The sequence below is a fragment of the Lactuca saligna genome, chromosome 1 (genome assembly GCF_052625555.1).
Source record: "Lactuca saligna cultivar CGN05327 chromosome 1, ASM5262555v1, whole genome shotgun sequence".
Classification (NCBI taxonomy): domain Eukaryota; kingdom Viridiplantae; phylum Streptophyta; class Magnoliopsida; order Asterales; family Asteraceae; genus Lactuca; species Lactuca saligna.
Genome location: NC_136417.1, coordinates 29,396,537 through 29,420,278, shown reverse-complemented (window position 1 = coordinate 29,420,278; position 23,742 = coordinate 29,396,537). Strand labels below are relative to the sequence as shown.

Genomic DNA, 23,742 nt, shown 5'->3' with positions numbered 1-23,742 from the left:
TAAATATTTTTATACATTAAAATGTATTAAAAAATAAGTAGTAGTAATAATAATAATAATAATAATAATAATAATAATAATAATAATAATCTAAATAAAAATCAAGGTAAGGGTAAATTTGAACATTTTTGAAAAACTTAAGGATAAATCCAAACATTTTTGAAAATTCAAGTGCTTTACTGGCATTAGGTAACCGTTAGGTTACTTGAAAACCGACCACAAGGGTAAAAATGAACAAATTAAACAAAACTTCGGGTTTTACTGGACCTAAAACACGTCTAAAAGTAAAACCGATATTTTTATGAAAACTTAAAAGCTTTTATGTCATTTTCCCGCTGGAAGAAAGATCCTAATTTAGTTTGAAATATGGACCAAATTTGTAGGAATTCTCATAATTGGAGGAAATGTGCAATAAAAGCTAAACATTAGGGGACCAACCATGAAAATTTATATTTTTAATTACTATTTCAATAATAAAGAAAAGAAAATATATAAATTTGTTAAACCTAGATAGCCAAAAGCTATTGGTTTGGGACCTTATCTCTTTGTAACCCTATCTTTCAACTTGATCAGTTTTTGTTTCCAACTATACTTTTGTTGTACTTCCCTCTCTCTCTTTGCGTGCGCCAATGCGTATGCTTACAAAAACACACACACACACAATATATATATATATATATATATATATATATATATATATATATATATATATATATATATATATATATATATATATATATGTCAACACAAAGAAGGTACCTCATTTTGTCAAAGGCAATCAAAAATCAAATTTCATCTCTTCTTGCTTGGTCTTTCTGTTTGTTAGTTCAGTTGCTGAAATTAGATTAAGTTTAAGGAATCATGGATGATTTGCCATTTTCGTGGTACAACCTACATGACCATGATAATCATGAAGAACAAAGCTTCAATTTTGATTCAGAAAGTTTATTCTTAAATCAAATCCATGATCAGTTAGCACCTACGGATTGGGGTGATGAAGTCATGGCAGCTGATTTGGCGTCCAGTAATAGCTTGAAAGAGATCAAGAATAATGAGATTTCCATCTCAACAACTGCGAATCCTACTACCACGGCGATAGCTACAGCCACGTCTATAGAATGCTTACTTTCCGGCACGAATGGCAGTACAGACGCATCAGATGAGATTTTCTCAGATGGCAAGAGTTTATGGCGTGACAACATTGTCACCGGAAATAATAACGTGAGTGGTGTGTCGTCCGGTGATTCCGTCACGGACGATGGTGCTATTTCTCAATGCACATCCGGAAAACTGCCGATCTGTGGCGTGGATGCACCAAAACCTAAAAGATCCAGATCGAATGTGGGTCGACCCACATCGTCGAATATCAACTTCCAGCAACCGGGAAGTTCATCGGAAACTGATATGGAGGCGATTGCGCAGATGAAGGAGATGATATACAGAGAAGCAGCGTTCAGGCCGGTGAGTTTCACGGCGGAGACGGTGGTGGATAAACCAAAAAGAAAGAATGTGAGGATATCAAGTGACCCACAGACGGTGGCGGCAAGGCAGCGACGGGAAAGGGTGAGTGAAAGAATTAGGGCGTTGCAGAAACTGGTTCCTGGTGGAAACAAAATGGACACAGCCTCCATGCTTGATGAAGCAGCAAATTATCTCAAGTTCTTGAGGTCACAAGTGAAAGCATTGGAACAGGTAGGGCAGAATAGTACAACAATCACTGCAAATAGTTTAAGTCCAATCATTACTCACCCTTCAATGGGTATACCTTCCCCTTATCAAAACGCATTTTCCATGCAACTCCGTTTTCCATTTCCTCATGAAAACTTGTACCCTAGTCCACCTCCAGAATGAGAAAAAATACAGGTAGTGCAGAATAGTACAACCATCAATGCAAGTGGTACAGGTCCAATCATTCATCATGCTTTAATGGTTGTACCTTTTACTAGAAAACCATTTTCCATCTTCTCCTGTAAACTTGTATCCTAATTCATCATGATCAGCATAAGCGAATGCTGGTAGTGCAGAATGGTACAACCATCAATGCAAGTTGTACAAGTCCTATGAGCAGAAACAATAAGGCTCATGCTTTAATGGTTGTACCTTCTACTTTTTCCCACTTTATATGCATAAAAACTTGTACCTAACCCACCAAAGAAATATAAAGAAACCCTAGCTAGTTAGTTAACACTTAATTAAGACTAATTAAGAGTTAACACCAAGAGCCAACCTAATGATCATCAAATCATCATATATGGATGATAAAAACCAAAACATATTTTTATTATTATTTGCAATTTTTGCTAATAATTGTATACATCATTTGTATTTTAAGATTGTACTTTATGAACATAATTATTGTACTCGTTATTTACTGAATTAACCTTTGTTGTACTAGGGATATTCACCAAATGTGGTCATTTGCCTAATGACTATCACAAAATAAACATTTTTTAAATAAGCTAAATGATCAAGATTCTTATGAATTGGTGGGAATATTGGGATTGGATCCCAAACTTATTCTAACTTTGCAATCAACATGGTTTGGACTTTGGGTTGTAACAGATCTTTTGATGTGTTTAACCATTATGTTTTGTTAATATAAATTATATGACACGTATTTGACATATATTGAAAAGGTTTATATAATAATAGAATAATAATATATTTTTTAATTTGTCTCACTTATAAGTTCTAAATCATTGCATTTATAAATATACGTTATTATATTATAACTTGAATATATATATATATATATATATATATATATATATATATATATATATATATATATATATATATATATATATATATATGGGAAAAATGAATATGTGGCTGTCATGTATGTAATATTAGGTATAGAACCATCAAAATTAATTTCATTTTAATTAAAAAAACATAATTTTCTTTCTTTGTTAGCTATTTCATATTGTTTTTGAATTCATATTATTCCTGATTTCATAATTTATCTTCAACATCTATGTATTTAGAACGTGTTGTTTTTATTAGACTTCTAGTAGGTCTTATAACTTTCTTTGACGTCTACCATATATATACTTGCATGGTTCTTTTTAATGTGTTATGGAAAGAAGTTTATTGAGATTTTAGTGAGCAATTTTAATCTTTCACTATAATTTTCTAAATTAAATTTGAATATGAAGATTTAATTATAGGTAGTTGATAATGTATTTTTATACATGGTTTGTGGTCCAAAATAAAATATTTAAAACTCCATAATAATATGTACAAAGTCTATCATCTACTCTAATTGTGAATATAAGAAAGATGGTAGAGAGATTTTATTGCATATCGTTAAAACTATGTAGTTATTGGTGGTTCTATACCTAATATTAGATATATAACAGCCACACATTCCCTAAGCCCTATATATATATATATATATATATATATATATATATAGATGATCACACTGCCAAAATTAATTATAAGTAAAGTTGGGATACAATTTGCAAAAAAAAAAAAAAATCCCAGACTTATTTTAGAAAGATAAGAAAACATCGTATTTTCTTAAAAGCATTGAATTTTACATATTTTCTTTGAGCATTTTAACAAGTATATATTTGTTATTCTGTATTGAAATGGCTAAGTATGATAATTAAATTGATAACTAGAAAAATAATCCAATATATCGGTTCATCATAAAATAAGTTTTTATTCTAAACTTCAAGGCCCGAAAGGCGAAAAGCCAAAAACACACACCTGTGTAATCAACTTTTTACAACCTGCCAAATAAATTATTAATTCAATAAATTAAAATGTCAGTTATTGAAAATAATAATAATAATTAATAACAAAAGTGAAATCAATTCAACCTGGCCTTACTCATTTTAATTAAATTAAACGATATATCAGCTTACATGCTTTACCACTTTACTGTTTAACGCTATATATGGGCAGTGCAAAATTAAGGTTTATGTATAGCTAACTAAGTTAAAATAAAATCTATATATTATACTAAAAGACTTTAACCTTCAACTTTAAAAAGAAAATTCAACATCAGAAATCATTGGGCTACAAACCATTTAGTCAGTGAGATTAATTGAGATTAATTAGTTGGTGTTGATATAGACCTCTAAAAGGTCGATGCTCTGAGTATAACTAATGACTACATATATACATGCTTTAATAATACAATGTTTTTAGCTAATGATTGCTTTCATACAATATATATATCATATATAAAGTTAGTAAGCATAAACAATAACCATTATTGATATCGAATTCACATTATGAAATTTGACATTTGTCTCGGCAGTTGGCATTGTCATAATTGATAATTTTATTTGTTTGGAAATCCGTTGGAGTTTGCTTACTATTTTTAGAAAGATCTGTTGTGGACATGACCCGGATCTTTAGTTTTTCTATTATTTATTTTATTTCCCAATAAGGAAAAAGTAATTCCCACTTCGCTTTTATTTCTCCAAGTTGACAAATATATATATATATATATATATATATATATATATATATATATATATATATATATATATATATATATATATATATATATATATATATATATATATATATATTAAGTTCATGCAAAAATATAAATATCTTGTGAAAACATGAAAACACATGTTATCTTATCAAAATCAAACACATGGACTATAAAAATAAATTTATTAACAATAAATTAAAGACAGTAAGTTTACATTGGATGATGTTATGGTAATATAGATTTAAAGACAGTTTTAATAAAAAAAATTTCACGTCCTTAATCATTTTTAAATTCATTTTTTCATAATAAAAATATTAAAAATCATACTTTGCTAATATGAAACAATTTCTCATCTATTATCGATTATCATCATGTATTTCAAAGTTTTAATGAATTATTTTCCAAAATATAATGTTTAGGTGACACAATATCATATGTTTTTCTTGTTTTCGCGTTTTCGTAAATTATTTGCATTTTTGTATGAACCCTCCCCTATATATATATATATATATATATATATATATATATATATATATATATATATATATATATATATATATATGTGTGTGTGTGTGTGTGTGTGTGTGTGTGTGTTTATGTATGTATGTATGTCTCAAATGTGGTCATGGTTGGCAACTTGGCACACCACACGTAAATATTTTGACTTTCTAAGTTGGTTACAATGATAACACAGATTATTCGATAACAGATTGACATCAACTTGTTCTGGTCTATCTTCATATTATGTGTTTTCTATTTTTAGATAGTGTTTGAGTACAAAAGTGATTATTACGCTTTAAGTTACGTAATAAGTTTTATCATGTATAACAAAAATATATTTTAAAATGTGGATAGTTTCCGTTTTGCTATCATGCTTTTTTTATTTTTTAAATACATAGTGTATACATAAGATCATTATAAAAAATATATTATTATATCAATAATGTACTATCAACTTGTTCTTAATATACGTGTTTTTTTAGATTTCTAAGTGGTGTCTGGATACAATAGTGATTATTGCAACTAAATGAAAGTTTTATACTGTATGACATATTTAAAGTGGAAAATGGATGGATCCGGTTTGGTGAAACATATACAACAATAACATGTTCTTTTATTTTTTCTTTTTCTTTTTTTTGAAACTACAAATTATCCTCAACAACAATAACATGTACTTGTCATTTTTTAATAAGGATAGTTTTTCTTTTAATTGTGATGGCATTAATCCAATCATGACTTTTTTATAATATTTTTGGAGGGGTAAAAAGCGTACAAAATGCTGAACCGGTGTATAATGAAGTAGGATAGAAAAAGATCCCCTGAGAACGGTACGAAAAAAAAAAAAAAAGACAATACCGAGCCAAAGCTTTTGTGCAGATTAATTTTCAAGTTAACTGAATTTTGTTCAAACCTACAGCATAAAAGAATGATCCTCTTAGTTTCTGTCATGGATTTTATAATCGTATAAATAATTTATATACTGAATATAATTATGAAAATATATTTTGAAAAACTTCCAATTCAATTTCTACTTACTTTATATCATCCAAATATTAGCCACTTTAAGTGTGTTTTATTAGCCATTAAAACAAATCGATTACTCTATGGCTACCGTCAAATACGACCTTCCACTTTTAGATCGTGGCACTTGTTTTCACTTGCACTTGTTTTCACTTTTAGATTGGAAATAAACCTCAAGCTATTTGGACTCCTATTAACGTATCCCTCAGGGAAATGTCAAAATAGGAGTCAAACTGACAACGGGTTTGGCCTAGTCAGAACCCAGTCTAAAGCCAAGCTCGGGCCTTCGCCAATACTAGGGGCACTGATAAGGCGGTTAGGTGCAGAGCCGCACCATAACCCCCTCTCTAGAGAGTCATACCCTGGTGAATGTGGGACCAATCAGAGAGTCCCACTCGCCCATCCAACGATACGCACAATCTTCATAAATATTTGGAAGATCTCCTTCCAGCCAATGGGAGAAGGAGGAAAAAGATGTGATGGAGGACCCTCCAATATGGGTCTGCCACGTCGTACCTCACGAGAGAACTCTCAACAGAATCAGTTGAGAAACACGCCTCTTACACAAGTATAAAAGGATCCTTCTTCCTCACGAAGAAGGGGACATAGTTCTCTCTTTTTTGTAACCAATTACCATCTCTCTCGGATCTTATACTAACTAGATCGTCAGAGCATCGTCCTGGGAACCCCTCTCAGGCATCGACTAACGATCTTTTTCCTGTTTTGTACTATGATATTAGGGGAGATCATTTTTGCAAAGTTCAACGACAATCTCGATTCAACCATTCTCCGTCATATCACAACATTTAGCGCCATCAGGGCGCATCTTTAGAACGATACATCCACGCAATGAATTCAACGAGTAACAATGGTAGGCGAAATCCCAATAGCATCTGGAACACTATAAAAAATTCCGATGCGTCCGATGCAATCACTAGAAGGAGGATAAACTTCCGTTCAGGAAGGGCACACATCAAATCATACTCCAGTTTCTCAAACGCCATCTGGTTTTACACTGCAGATGGCCGCAACTCTCACGACCAGACTCTGGCGCCTAACAACCAACACAATTCCACAAGTGGTGATCGTAACCAAAACTCCATAAATCGTCACAACGCAACCAACCGGGCTCCGTGTTTCACAACAGCAGTCTCTCCCACTTACTTCTGGTACCGCGATGTGGATGCCGCACACCATTCAACCACATGCACATTATTCCCCAATGGTATACCCGCAAGCCACCATAGCAGGTTTGCCCCATATGCCAATATATGTACAACAACCACCAATTCTCAACACATTTGTACAACACACCCGAAATCCAATCCCTGCACTGTCTCAACCATATACCACAGGTAGGGGTGCAAACGAGCCGAGCCGAGCCCGAGCCTGGCCAGGCTCGGCTCGGGCTCGTTTAAGTTATATGAGGCTCGAGCTCGAGCTCGGCTCGATTCGAGCTTTCTTGTACTGAGCTCGGCTCGAGCTCGTAAAGAATTATCCAAGCTCGGCTCGGGCTCGGGATCGACTCGTTTTTTATCTGACGTGCCTAAATAAGCTTAAGCTCGGCTCGAGCTCGTTAAGAAGCTCGTTTACTAATACCCAAAATCCGTAATTCCTCTAATATATTTTTATTTTAATATATATAAATAATAATAAATTATATTATGTAAAGGCTCGTTTAGGCTCGCGAGCCTAATCGAGCTTAATGACATAGGCTCGAGCTCGAGCTCGTTTAATAAACGAGCTTAATATTAAGCTCGAGCTCGGCTCGGGCTCGTTTAAAATCGATTTCGAGTCGAGCTTTTAACGATCCGATCCCGAGTAGCTCGCGGGTAGCTTGGCTCGTTTGCACCCCTAACCACAGGTGGCCAGATCTCGACAAGCCAAGGATCCGACTCTTATGGACCTGGCACTCAGTTCCCAGTACAATTCGGGTTTAATCCCTTCATGACAACGGCTCAACCGTTTACTCCATACGCTCAACAGTATACAGGAGCAAGCCTGTACATGGCTCCCCAGGCAGGGCAATACGGAATCCAAAAATTTGGGTTGGCAGCAACTCTACCGCAGTATCAGCCGTACATCTCGCCAGCAGCCATGCATAACCAAATGTATATAAGCCCGTATCAAATGCAACAACACATGGCTTACGGCGAGGTGTTATACTCATACATGGACAACCCCATGCGAAGCGCTAGCTCTATTTTCAGCCACGAGCTACTGCAATACGAGATTCTGCACATGACGATGATCCGACACATGCCTAAATATGATGATAACCCAGACGACCATATTGACAATTATGAATGGACAATGACATCCCTCAAGATGGATCGTCTCTTCACCTACACTTATTTTCCTTGTACCTGAACTGAAAATGTAGGCAAGTGGTTTAAATCTCTAATTTCGGGACAACATCTCTAGTTTTGAGCAACTGAAATACCTTTCCTCAACAATTTCATGCAGTTGAGGAAAGACAAGGGGGCGCTAAATCTATAATGGCATGCAAGCATAAAAAGGGGGAATCGATTCGTGAGTATTATGATCGATTCATGCTGGCGACCTTGAATGTTCCAGGACATGAAGAGTTCCTGGTAACAGGCGCTTTCTCCTAAGGTTTGCTTCTGGTTACATCTCCATAATAACATACTCCAAGAAGTACTCAATGAAAAAACTGTGGCTGCCATTTGGTGAAAGCTCGAGTTAATATGTATGTTAAAAGATCTCACGAGTATGATGAATTTAAAGCAAAAGTTTTTTCTACCTAAGCTTCAAGAGGGAGTTAATTTATTTAACCACATCTTTAATTTTAAAGAGATCGTATCCGATTTAGCGACTTTGGAAATTAAGTATGACAAAAAAGACATTGGTTTGATTCTTTTATGCTCTCTTCCGAGCTCCTACTTAAACATAAGAGACACATTTCTTTATAGTCGCGACACCCTTACTTTACATGAAGTTTTTGAAGCTTTGTATTCAAAAGAAAATATAAAAGAAATGGTATCTTCAAACGGGGAAAGTAGCTCACAAGCTGAAGGGTTATCAGTCTGATGTCGTTCCAAAGATAGAGGATTTCGTGGAAAGAAAGGACATTCCAAATCTCTAGGAAAAGGCAAAGAAAAAAATTGCAGCTATTGTCACAAAGATGGTCATGATATTTCAGAGTGTTACAAGTTGAAAAATTAAGAAAAGAGAAACGGGAAAAGAAATATGAAGACAAATATGATAATTATGTTCGTGACAAAAACAATTATAACGACGAAGTTCTTGCGGTTATCATTTTCGGATCTCACATCATTCTTGCTCAAGTCTATGTTGATGATATCATTTTCAGACCCACTGATGAAAAGCTAAGTTCAGAATTCGCGAAGATCATGACTAAGAAGTTTGCAAATAAGCATGATGGGTGAACTAACTTTCTTTTTGGGTTTGCAGGTTAAACAACTAACTGATGAAATTTTTGTTTGTCAAGCTAAATATATTGCAGACATGCTAAAGAAATATGGTTTCTATGATTTCAAGCCGACAAAGACTCAGATGTCCTCATCAGCGTCTAATGGCGTTGATCCAAATGGCGTTGATGTGAATGAAACTCTGTATCGAGGAATGATATGATCTTTGCTCTATCTTATTTCCAGTCGCCCTGACATTATATTTGCTACTATATTGTGTGCTCATTATCAAGCCAATCCTAAGGAATCTCATCTTCTCACTGTAAAAAGGATTTTTCGCTACTTTAAGCATACACCCAATCTTGGTTTATGGTATCCTCGTGATTCTGAGTTCAAGTTGGTGGACACACTGAATCCGATCGTGGTGGACGTGGCATTGACTGTAAAAGTACTTTAGGAGGAGCTCAAATGCTTGGAGATAGAGTGGTAAGCTAGTCCAACAAGAAGCAAACATCAATGGCTTATTTTACTACTGAACCTGAGTATGTAGCTGCTGGAAGGTGTTGTGCTCAGATTCTATGGATTCAGAATAAACTCTTAGATTATGGCCTAAACCTCTTAAAGACTCCCATTTGATGTGACAACACCAGTGCCATTCAAATGATACAAAATCCAGAGTAGCATTCCGAGACCAAGAACATTGATATTCGTCATCACTTCATCATGGACATTTTTCAAAAGGGAAAAGTGGAATGGTTTTGCATTCCATCCACTGATTAGCTGGCTAACATTTTTACCAAAGCATTAAACGAGAAGAATCTAAAAAATGATTGCAGATCTTGGCATGCTTTTAATGACTTAATTGTTTTCTAACTCGTTTGATTTAGCATTGTTTATGCTTGCTTTCTAAAATCACAAAAACACAAAAACAAATGTTGCTTTTATTATGTTTATAGATTTTTTACATAGTTTACTTAAGCTTTGCTTCTATTATTTAAAAGTATTATCTTTTCTCTCTTTTTTCTATCTTTCAGGCCTATCTAAGATTAATCTGCACCTCCTTTCTCCAGAGTCTGCAAGAGCTAGAGTCATCACGTAATGTTTTGAATGCTCTTGGTGTTGAGAAAAAGAGTGACATCATGTCCTCTTATTCTTGCGAATGCCCTCTTTCTCATCCACTCATTGTTATGGATGCAAAAAGCAACCATCAATACAACAAGTCTTCTTTTCATCAACTGAATCATATTCCGATAAAAGCTCGCATTCCCTCATGTTGATCTTGATAACATGAGGTTTCATGGATTTGAGTCAGTTAATTCGTTGGTTACAAAGACTGTTTTCTGCTCTTCTCTTTCTTCGGATGAATATGAAGCTCGGTGTCTATCTGCAATGTTTTAATGATAAATGGCTTTGTCATTCTTGGTTTATAGTGATATGTTTTGTATATTAATGGGTTTATCTTTGCTTGTGTTTTCCTTTATAGCTAGACTTGAAGAGTAGATGTCTCAGTAAATGGAAGTTCATTTATGGCCATTCAATTCAAAAGATTTGATGGATCAAATCTTTATTATGCTTCTGAAAAAGTTGCAAAAATATCACTTTTAGAATATTTGCTTGTTTGATTAACTTTTTTGTTTGTATTCTTTTATTAATTATATTATTTTGTATCATTTTTAAAGGATTTGACGGTGGCAATTCATGAGCCAAGTATGTAACTATTGAAAAATCATCGTCTCTAGAAGCATGTTGTTGTATGTGCATAAATCTATCTAAATATCTCATGAGCGAGACCATCTGTTGAGATGACATTGATTTACCCCCTCACACTGATTGTCTAGCATCATTTAAACTTTCTAAGTGAGATTGTATGGTCCAAATAAAAAAATTGATAGAAAGGATTGGGTGGTTATTCTTAGTTAACCATCTTGCCTAACTTTTTCCCTGGAATCATGCTTTTTGTATGCATCAAGTCTCATGTTCTGCTGAAAAATTGAGCATAATCCAATGGCTTACCTTAATTGCATAGTCATCAACATAAGAGTTACTTGTTTGGTCCTTAAATGACAAAGGGTTGTTCATTTCCCTGACCTACTAGTTTGAGGTATGACATGGTACCATAATGAATTGATGGTGAATCTTTGATTCTAGACTAAAACTAACTCTATGATGTAAGGATTAAACCATTTCTTGTTGATGGGTTATCACTGTTGATGATTCATGCTTATTCCACCTCAGCATGACTGAAACAATCCATTATCTCCTTAATTTCTTCTTTAAAGCCTTATGATTCAGCGTAATATACCATATGCTAATGAGAGATTGAAAAATCTATGCCGATGGTTAAGCTAAAAAACCACAACTTATCACACGCATCATACCACTATTACCCTTTTTCTTCTAATAAAAGTGATTAATGAGTCAGCATATGAAACCATATGCTGATGAAATCTTGTAATACTATGTCAGTGAATGGTAATTTAATCCTACACTATCAAGAGACATCACAATCTTACTAGACTGCAAGATCCAATTCTAAAACTTGGTTGCTTCCTCCAAACCCGTATTTGCTGCTAATGTCATAAAGGGGGAGAATCATGCTAAAGCTGAAGAAACTACTAAATGTTATTAAAGCAAAATCTAAATCTATGGCGGATTCAAGTTGACATCAACATTCTCAGCTTATCATCTTTTCGTTTGTAGCTTATCATCTCTTCGTCCGTCCTTTGTGATTCATAAATGTTGCATCAACTGCTTGTGAATAAAAAATGGGAAGTCATTCATCTTCTCAGAGGGGGGGGGGGGGGGGGGGCATTCGTTAAAACTGAAGAATATAAAATTTAAATCTTAATCTCAGGGGAGTACGAGCTGAAGGATTCATTGAAGATTATTTTTGACATCATCAGATAGGGGGAGATTGTAAGGTCATACCTTATGATCTGATGAGTCAAACAATCTACATGCTATCTGTCAACGTCAGCATCTACATCACCATCAATGTTAGTGAGAAAATAGTTATTCTATGTAATCTTTTGTATATTAGGTAATGATACAGATAAGTATTGGATAGATAAAAGGTCCGACATCTTTGTTATGAAGACCGATTCTTAGTATAGATCAGATACAATCCCTACAATCAATGGATATACTTGTATAGATTAGTATATATTCAGCATCAGGGTGATACCCTAATGTACATGTATCAGTGGCCATTTTGTGACAACCTCGTTTTCTTGGCGAAAAAACCCCTTTCTTGGTGAAAGACAATTTGGAGAATTCCTTGTGTTCTTTTGTAACAACCCAAAAATATCGATAATTTTTTTTCATTTTTCATTAAGAGTTACAATCATAATTTGTCTCCAAATTCCATTACAAATAAACATGTCAAATAATCAGAGTAACAACATCAGTAACTACAGAAAATAGTGGAGAATGAATGTTGCGTCATCAAGTCGGGCACTTCCCTTTAGTACGGGAAGTACCTGAAACCACAATAAAAATTGTAAGCAAAAGTTTGGCGATTTTCCCAAATACCACATAACATACAATCACAAAATACCACACAACATATATATATATATATATATATATATATATATATATATATATATATATATATATATATATATATATATATATATATATATATATATTCCATGGGCTACCCCCATGGTCTTTTCCCTGGAATGCCATGGGCTACCCCCATGGTCTGATATCTAAGTTTCATGGGCTACCCCAATGGTCTTCCATGCCATGGGCTACCCCATGGTCTTCCATACAAGTTCCATGGGCTACCCCAAGGTCTTTCAGACAAGCAAACACATAGTAAACTAGTATTCCACATGTCAAGTAATGGATCGGCATTGGTGCCTTCGATCCATTGATGTAGTGAGAAGACTCACCTCGGTCTGCAGATAAATACCAACTGCTCGGCTACCACTCCAATAATGTCACACTGAATACACAATTTACCCTAATTAGAATTAGGGGACAATCCCAAATCATGGGCCAAAACCCTAAGTCCAAATTCCTAAAATAAGGTCCCAAAGCCTTTTTCCTTTAATGGGCTAACTAACCCTGGTCTCAAAAGCAATAATGGGCCCAAGGCCCAACAATGCCATTTAAGGCCCATTAACAAGCTCAAGGCCAACCCAATCTAAACAGATCAAGGCCCAAAACCAATTAGTGCCCAAATGACTCAAAAGCCAACATAAGCTTAAAAGCTTACTGGGAGCGTATGCGGGGCATAATCCTTGAACGCATAGGTGGTAGCCCACCATGCAGTACGCGCTGCGTACACCTTGGTATGCTCAGCGTACTGCCCAACTTAACCCATACAGTCGTTTGACGTTTAACCCATGTAAACATTGAATCCCAATACCAGATATCGGTTGGAAAAAGGGTCTTAGGGCATAAAGTTGGCAACTTTATGCCTTAGCATGGCTTAAGGAAGCCCAAATTCCATTTTACTCCATCAAAGCTCACATAAAGGTCCTAGACTCATGCATGGCTTCATATCTATAAAAAATATTGCATTTGTATGCTTTTAACATGCCAAATGGACTAACATCTAGCATTTCTAACCTCTGGAGTTGCCCAAACTCACAAAAGAGGATCCATTGACCAAACATGAACTCATAACCAAACCCTAAATTAATATAGAAAAAGGATCAACAAGGTATGAACTTTGTACCTCCAAAAGCCTCCCAAGATGATGTAGATTCAGGATCTTGAAGCTCAACCACGTCCAAGGCTTGCTCTCCAACTTCTTCTTCTTGCAAACACACAAAAAAGGGCGACTAATGTCACTTCAAGCTCAAAGATCACCTCTAATGGCAACTAGGATTTTTAGGGACGTTTCAAGGCAGTAGAGTCTATTAAGAGTGAGGTCCAAAGATCACAAGTGAGCTTAAATATGGATCAAGTCCGAATATTAGGGTTTTAACCTATTGGCCATATACACGTACGTCCAACGTACAGAGGGTCTTATTTACCAATTTGATTTATATCAAGGACTTAAAAAGGAAATACATGGATTCAGATGTTACAACCACTTGAATTAGACTTTATCCTCAAAGTCCCCTGATGCGAATAAATCTGGGTAGTGCTTTCTCATATTGTCCTCCGACTCCCATGTCCACTCAGAGCCCCTCTGGTGCTGCCATTTCACCTTCACTAGTCTTACCACCTTGTTACGAAGAGTTTTAGTTTTCCTGTCCATAACGTCAATGGGCTTCTCAACATAGTTCAGACGCTCATCCACCTGAATATCATTCAACGAGATCACTGCAGAATCATCGGCTACACATTTCCACAACTAAGACACATGGAAAGTGTTGTGGATCTGATTGAGCTAATCAAGGAGATCCAACCGGTATGAAACCTTGCCAACACGGGCATAAATATTGAATAGCCACCAATGTTAGATTTTGATCCGATGCCGGGCGGGGCTCGATGAAGGGGTGGGGCCCATGATATGTTTATATGTAAATACGTGTATGTGTATGGTATGTGGTAGTTTGGGGAGACTCACTAAGCTTCTTGCTTACAATTTTTAGTTTTGATTTCAGGTACTTCTAGTAGCAAGGGGAAGAGCTCGGGATGATTGCAGTGCATACACCATGAGTTTAGCCTTGGATGTTCTTAGTCTGATATATTTGACATATGTTTATGATGTTTTGAGATACAATGAATTATGATTTTATGTGATGATTTGATAACTATAGTTATATTAATAATTAAGAACGAAATTACTGGATAGTATTTTGGGGATGTTTCAAGTTGGTATCAGAGCCTTGGTTTGAGGGATTCGGGCACACTCTCGGGTGTGTTTGAACTCAAACTAAGGACTTGGTATAAAATTTTCAAATAGAAAAAGAAAATCATTTATATAAAAAGGATTCTGAAAAGAGAAAAGGGTGTGGTGCATGCAATCAGCCGAGCTCAAGTAAGTTCTCCCAAATTACCATACATGTTTATTATGATATGATTATGAGAACTGCATGCTAGAATAGAGCTAAGGATCTAGGAAGGATGACTTGTATGTCTGTTATATGTATGAGAACTGCATGCTAGATTAGGGGTAAGGATATAGGAAGGATGCCTTGTATGCATGTTGTATTAGCTTGGTGAACTGTATGCTAGTACTGATTAATCAGTAATATGATGGCCTGATTAGAATATGTTTGGTTTGGTTTACTCAATGCTCGAATGCTACTTGCTTTGTTCTTTTTAGGAGTTCTAGTTATCTTTAACTAACTAGTAAACGAATATGTTAAGTTACATATTATGAGGACTAAATAATTTTAAAAGGTTAGGTCTAGCCCTATTTTGCAGCTTTTGTATGAGTCCAACCATTGTATGGTAGGAACTCTCATTCAAAGAATTATCTGGTCTCAATAATATATATTGGTATTCTCGAGCTAATTAGGGCGAGATAGAAGAGACTTCTTATGAAGATGATGGCAGATAGTGGGTCAGAGATTACCTTGGGGAAAGCCTAGGATGAGATTAGCGCATAAAGTAGTAGTAGTGGTAGAAGAGACTTGGTGTAGTCAAGGTAATTCGTGAGGAAAGTATGGATATATGTGGAAGGTAGTATAGGCCCGTACTACTGAAAGCAGAGGATCCCTACTCGAATCAAGTATAGTTGAGATGAACCCACGGAACTTGTCGTTGTATGACCCCTCGAGTTATGATGAGTATTCTAATGTTTGTTATGGTGTATTTTCAGTATGGTGACACTACGTACTAGACCAATTGGTAGTTCAGGTGCCGGTGAGGGATCAAGCTCGGGCTTTGGAGTCGGGCAGCTCGATGAGCAGATGAGGGAGTTCATCTCATCTGAGGTCACACGAAATATTCTTGACTAGACTCCGGTGATCTTCGGGTTGGTCAAGGAGGGTATTTTGGATATTCTTGAGGAGAGATTGGGTGCATTCCGCACCAAGATGGTGGCCATGATAGGGGCGTGCACGATGACTTTCAGGGAGTTCAGAGCTTGTGGAGCTCCAGACTATCATGGGGATCGGGACCCCATTGGTAGCAACAGGTGGTTGGCTGATGTCGCCAACGCCTTCCGTATGAGTTGATGTCCTGAGGGGGACAAGGTCCGAAGTTCTTCCTGTCCACTGAAGGACAGAGCACGTGACTAGTAGGAGGAGGTCGGACATGCCATTGGTGATGATGCCTCCCTTGATGCAATGACCTGGAGTGATTTATCGGCTAGTTTCAGGGTCGAGTTTGCACCTGTGATAGAGGTGCAACATTTAGTGAGGGGGTTCTAGAATCTCCAGCAGACGAATGAGACGGTGATTGAGATCACCGCTATGTTCAGGGAGAGGTCACTTCTTGTTCTGCAGTATGTGGCAGACGAGGAGATGAAAAAGGCTCCATATTATGAGATGCTTCAGAGTGATATCCGCCAATTTGTGAGCCGATACAGCTGCAAGACATTGTAGAATATTATTGTGAGGGCTCGGGAGAGAGAGTTGGATTTAGAGATGGAGAGGAAGAGGAAACCAGTGGAGGTTTTGACAAGGAGTTCGGGAAAGAAGCCCAAGGTATCAGATCACAGATCGAGGAGCTAGTAGGGCTACAGTTGCAGTGGAAAGGGTGGCAAGATGCACGATGGGGTGTGCAAGGCGGGTAGTTCGCGCTGCTTTAAGTGCGGCCGAACTAGTCATGTCAGTAGGGATTGTACTGCTACCACCACCACCATAATATCAGATCAGATTTGCTTCCAGTGCAACTAGAGGGGCCACAAGAGGTTCCAATGTCTGAGTTTAGCAGCAACAGGAAAGGTGATGGCACCCGCTCCTCCTACATTGAGGTAGGGATGGCAAAAAAACCCGAACCCCGAAGATTTTGGTTCGGGTCGGGTCACTCTTATCGGGTATCGGGTCAGGTTTTGGGTCATTATCGGGTTTTTAGTTCGGGTTCGGGGCAGGGATTGGGGTATGAATGCCCCGACCCGATATATATATATATATATATATATATATATATATATATATATATATATATATATAGAGAGAGAGAGAGAGAGAGTGATATTTCATCCCTCTAACCCATTTCAACCACCGGAAGACTCTAACCCTAAATCCCATCACGTATTCCCAATTTCCCACTATCGCTTCTCTTCCCACTATTGTGATGAATTTAGTTACAATATCAAACTTTAGTAATTTCTATTTGGTTCACTTATGTTAAAAACTTATTTGTATTTTAAGCCATTGTAAGGTTTTAATTTCTTAATTGTTTCATTGTAGTTTTCCAAAAAAAATTCTGCCACCATTTTCGGGTCGGGTTTTTGGGTCTATATCGGGTTTCGGGTTTCGGGTCGGGTTCGGGGATATTTTTAGCCCCGACGGGGCACCCCGATAAGAAACCCGTTGGGTTTCGGGTCGGGTTCGGGGACAAATATAAATATCGGGTTCGGGTATGGGATATGCCGCCCCGCCCCGTTGCCATTCCTACATTGAGGATTACCAACGGCCGTCAGGGACGGGCGGAGGCTTCGGTGACGAGGAGCAGAGCCTTCCAGCTGACAGTAAAGGAAGCATGTGCAGCTCCCGATGTTGTGATGAGTATGTATCTTCTCCTCATCTCTTTATTTGTGTTGATTATTTTTTATGTTTATGTGTTTCATTATAGGATCATTCATTGTAAACGGTATATATACTATGTTATTGTTTGATTCGGGGGCTACCCGATCTTTTGTATCGCTCGCACTCAGCAAGTGATTTGTGGGAGCTCCAGGAGAGTTGGACTGTCCACTTGATGTAGAGATAACGGATGATAGGACCGTTAGGGTTGCGAGGGTGCAGCGGGGATGTAAACTGCAGTTGTTCGATGAGTAGTATTTTGTGGATTTAGTCCCCATTCCCCTGCGAGGGAATAAGGTTATTGTGGGTATGGATTGTTTGAGTCCCAATAGGGTAGTGATCTACTGCGAGCAACAGCTAGTGCGAGTTCGGACCCCAAGTAGGGGAGGGTTGGTGATTTAGGGCGAGAGGTCGCAGTATGGACCGACTTTGTGTTCAGCAGCGAGGGCTAGGTGCTCCCTTTAGCAGGGTTGCATAGGTTATGTCGCTTACAAGGGTATTGAGACCGTAGATAATGTACCGATCATATGGGAGTACCCGGACGTATTCCCATAGGATTTTCTTGAGATACCTCCGGAGAGACATGTAGAGTTCAGGATTGACTTAGTTCCTGGTGTGGCTTCGATAGCCAAGGCACCATATCGGTTGGCTCCTCCCGAGATGCAGGAGTTATCTATATAGCTTCAGGAGCTGTTAGATAAGGGATTTATCAGGCCGAGCAATTTGCCATAGGGAGCCCCGATTATGTTTGTGAAGAAGAAGGACGGGTCACATCGGATGTGTATAGATTACGGGGAGATGAATAAGGTTACGGTGAAGAACCGTTATCCCCTCCCGATGATTGATGACTTATTTGACCAGCTTCAAGGTGCATCTTGGTTCTCCGAGATTGATCTACGATTGGGTTATTGTTGGGTTATGAGCAAAACATCAATCTTATGGTGTACATGCAAACCCTAAAGCTTTGGATCTAGGTTTTTCTAATTGTACATGCAATAATCATCCAAAGCTCTCAAACCCTAAAAATAGCATACAAAAATCGAAATTAACATATAATAAACAAGTTACAAAGTTACCTTTGATAGTAGCTTGATGATCTTTGGGCTTTTAAGAACCTAGCACCTAAAATGCAATGCCTCTAATGAATCACAAACACCAAAGAAATTGGAGAATGTTAGAGAGAGGGGAGGAAGGATACTAAAATCGGCTCTAAGATCCTTAGGGTTCAAGTGGCCGAAATTTAGATGCCCAAGGGGTCTTTATATAGGCCAGGAATTAGGGTTTGAATCAAAGACCTAATCTGGTTGCTTAGGCTCTAAGGAGCCCATAAGAATCTTCCAGAACCCTACCCCTTGGACGAAATCCTTATGGGCTCCCATAAGATTTCATCCAACCCTTTCCAAAGGTTTCTTCAGCCCATTATGCAATTATCTTATAATTACAACTTCAGTCCCCTTAATTCAATTAACATCTTTTGACCACAAAATTAATTCTAAATTAATTCTTGACCAATGTTAATTGAATAATATGATTTATCTTTTAATATATTATTCTAATAATATATTAATAAATCATATTAATCATCTTTCTCCATTATTCTTCCAGTCAAGTTGCTTTGGTGAAGGCAACGCAAAAGGACCATGCTACAACCGGGTCAAGTACATACCAAATATAGTTATGGCTTAGACACCTAATCCAACAGTCTCCCACTTGGATGTGACATCCCCAAAATATCAGCCAGAAAAGACTGATTTTCATCTATGCTTTTAAAATAATTTCAGAGTAAATCCTTTTGATTTGGAAGAGTTGCGGAATTTGTTCCCAAAAACAAAACGTGATAATGTAATATTTACCAAAGCATTTCATAAAAGAAATGTATTTTCATTATATAATCAAAACTCGGGATGTCATGTTCCGATACAGACCATAAAGCATAAACGATAACATTACACGTCATTCAACAAATATATACATATACGGACTTGTAAACAAAACAACTTGATGATTCATCCATCTTATGCCCTTGCGCCACTTCCTGTAATACAAATAAAACTGAGTGTTTCAGGCTTGGGAGCCTGGTGAGCATATAGGGTTTTCAACCCACAATAAATAATTATATTTAATTCCACCATCCAACAATAACCCAATTACCCATTCCCGTTATTCTCACTTTACATCCCTAAAACAACTAACACAAGGGACCTAGTCTTAGAATATTTCATCAGGGAGACAACACATGCATTAGGGGGTTTCCCCGCAATATATGTCAAATAAGGAAACCATGAGGGGGATGGAGTACAACGAATGAACACCCAAATTCATTAACACCTACAGGTGGTGAACCTGCTAGCGTTCCACAGGACTGTCTAGAAAAGTCTGTGGTCGTCACCAAAACTCCGCTAGATGACTGAATCAAAAACAACATCGAGGCCTCTCATATGTTTATCACACAACTATCTACCCATGTTCTACCCGACATATTATTAAATAAAAATATATATTTTTATACATAGTTTAAAACTTGTATAGCATTCTCATTCAATACATATTCCAAACAGCAGATGAGACACATACACATAACACGTATTTCATAGAGAATAAATCATATATATGAGATAGAAGAAAGTGACTATACCTTCACACATATAACACAAAATATACACATAATACGTATTTCGTATAAAATACTTCATAATTATGCGTTAGAAGAAAGTAACCACACACTCATTTGATCAAAAAATGATCGAACAGCACTACGGCTTATAGAAGTAGTATTCTTAGGCAGATTTGGAAGATCTTCACAAAAACTGGACTCCTTGCGAGAAGAGCTTCGGCTCGGGAATTGATTTTCTCGGGATCTTTGGGGCTTCGGGACTTGCTTCGGGGCTCGGGAATAATATCAGGGCTTCGGGGTATAAATGGCACGCAAATCGAGGCAAAAAATAGAGAGAAAGGAAGAATTTGGCAAAAGAATATGTCTGCCTCGCATGCCCTTTTATAGGAGGTTGAGGCCTCGCAGTACGCTGGGCGTACAGCTTTACGCGGGGTGTACTGCCTCGGATCGTCATTGCATACGTCATCGGAGCACTCGAGTCCGAGGCGGTGCATGCATCGGGGTACGCTGGGCGTAGTTCGGATCAGAACGGTGACTCCTCCCCCCTTCGGATATTATCCGATATATATATATATATATATATATATATATATATATATATATATATATATATATATATATATATATATATTATTTAATAAACTTCAAAAATTCATATCTTCTTCATACGAACTCCGTTTTCGACGTTCTTTATATCTACGCATAGGTGAGACTACGCTCTACAACTTTCGTTTAGATACCGTTGGCTAATTTTGAATTTTATTTTTATTATTTATTTTTAGTAAGCCGGGATAGGAAAACTCCGTTATAAATTCATAGCTTCTTCATCCGACGCCCGTTTTCGCCTATCTTTTTATCGTTTTACTACTATTAACGAGACCTTCGATTCTCATTTAGATTGTTTCGGCTAAAAACCGTTCGGTCTCAAATCGAGTATTCGGGCTGAATACTGCTAAGTCGAAACTTCGAAAAATTATAACTTCCTCATACGAAGTTAGATTTGGGCGTTCTTTTTATGCACGCTCTCGGTTTAACGAACTCTACGACTTTCGTTTAGATCACTAAGGCTAAATATTGATCTAACGTAAATTTCACTTTTTACGTCATTCAGCGTTGTTGGTTCTGTCCCGAAACTTCGACAGGTCATAACTTCTTTGTTATAACTCGGATTTCGGCATTCTTTATATCTTCGGAATCCTTGTTTCGACCACCACATCTTTATGCAAAGATATCGGGCTTATCCCATACTTTAATTTTGACGCTTATTTTATTCTTAATTCATCAAATTATAATAATTAAGAAATAAACACATAATTCACATAATACTCAAATATTTCATCATTAATACCTCAAAAGGAGTTACAAGGGTTAACCTAAACTATTAATCAACGAAAATGCCTAGCATGGAAACGCGGGCGTTACATTGGATAAGTCTAATAACTATAAATGCAAGTACTACTTCAAAATCCGATTAACAATTGTAGCACTCGAAACCCGTTGTCGAACTCTGACACGTCCTTTAGATAAAGGATCATATAGTCCTCCGCTCTCAAGATATCGTGTGGACAATTACATGGAACATAGTCATACTTATTGCCCAACAGTTTATTCTCGATCTTTGATTTGTCTGACATAGAACTTAACTTAATACATAAATTCAGTCCTGACCAGGCCCGACACATAAGTCAAACCAAAATCATCGAGGGGCCTAAGATATCGCTTTTACCCTCGTAGTATAAAAGGAACAGATAAACTTCAACTTATATGCTTGTACTATTTACTCATCAAATCATACACAATAATGTGTTTTATAACATCAAGTTACTGATGCGTTTACGCATTATCAATGCACAACCAACTCGTAAACAAAAACTCATATATCTAGGTTTAAAGACTATATGATATTATCATCTCACAATCACTCGTGATTGAATTCCATGAAGTGATTCATGTGAGCACGGGTTTAATCCAATACTCAAATCTTATTTCAAGAGCACTCATGAACGTTGCATCAAACCTTTGCTATTTCTAAACGCTTAGACAATCTACAAGCCAATTCATGACAGTCTTCTTTCATACTTACTTCCAACTTATGATCGACTGTGGATAGTTTAAATAATCTTATTATTTAGGAAGTCAAAACGTACAAAGTGAAACAATAGTAAATAATTAACACAAGACGGTAACTTTACTTATAAATAAAACTCCTTTATTTAATCATCAAATGTTAATTACAATTTATCTATTCAAAGTTTCTAAAAGCTATCTAATCACTAAAACTAATATCATCCTTCAGCCCAGTGCTTCTAGCGTGCTGCAAGTGCTTAACCCTACTCAGTCCCTTCGTAAGGGGATTTGTTGGGCTCTCTTCTGACGATACCCTCTTTACTGTGAGGAGTACCTCTTCTACCCGATGTCTAATGAAATGATATTTTTTGTCGATATGCCTAGATCTGCCATGATCCCTCGGTTCCTTAGTTATGGCAAACACACCTTTGTTATCGCAGAAAATCTCCATTGGCTCCTTTATGGCAGGTACAACTCCAAGATCTCCGATAAAATTCTTTAGCCATATTGCCTCCTTTGACGCTTTGCTCGCTGCTATGTACTCTTATTCGCACGTTGAATCAGCTACGGTCTCCTGCTTGGAACTTTTCCAAGTCACTACTCCTCCATTCAGGGTAAAGACCCAGCCCGACTGAGAGCGGAAATTATCTCGGTTCGTCTAAAAACTGGTGTCACTATACCCTCGCACTCTCAAGTCATCACTCCCATCAAGGATAAGGAACAATTCCTTAGTCCTTCGTAGGTACTTAAGAATATTCTTTACTGCGGTCCAATGTGCTCTACCAAGGTTCCCTTGATATCTGTTGACCATGCTCATAGTGAAGGCCACATCAGGGCGAGTACACGTCATAACAAACATGATTGAGCCAAATGCGGTAGCATAAGGTACTCAGCTCATCTCTGCTATCTCGGCTTCGATACTCGAGCTTTAAGTCTTACTCAACTTGGTATTGCGTTGGACTGGTAACTCCCATTTCTTGGAATTTTCCATGCTAAAATGTTTTAACATTTTATCCAAGTAAATACTTTGACTAAGTCCTATTAGTCTTTTACTCCTATTTCTCAATATCCTTATCCCAAGAATAT

General features: G+C 36.9%; 1 protein-coding gene across 1 annotated transcript; it reads left to right on the top strand.

Annotated features, from left to right (window-relative positions):
• The first annotated feature begins 778 nt into the window (after positions 1-778).
• Positions 779-2,144, top strand: LOC145030457 (uncharacterized). Its single transcript, XM_078978826.1, has one exon. The coding sequence runs from the start codon at positions 862-864 to the stop codon at positions 1,849-1,851; it is 990 nt and encodes a 329-aa protein (XP_078834952.1). The 5' UTR covers positions 779-861; the 3' UTR covers positions 1,852-2,144.
• The last annotated feature ends 21,598 nt before the right edge of the window (positions 2,145-23,742 follow it).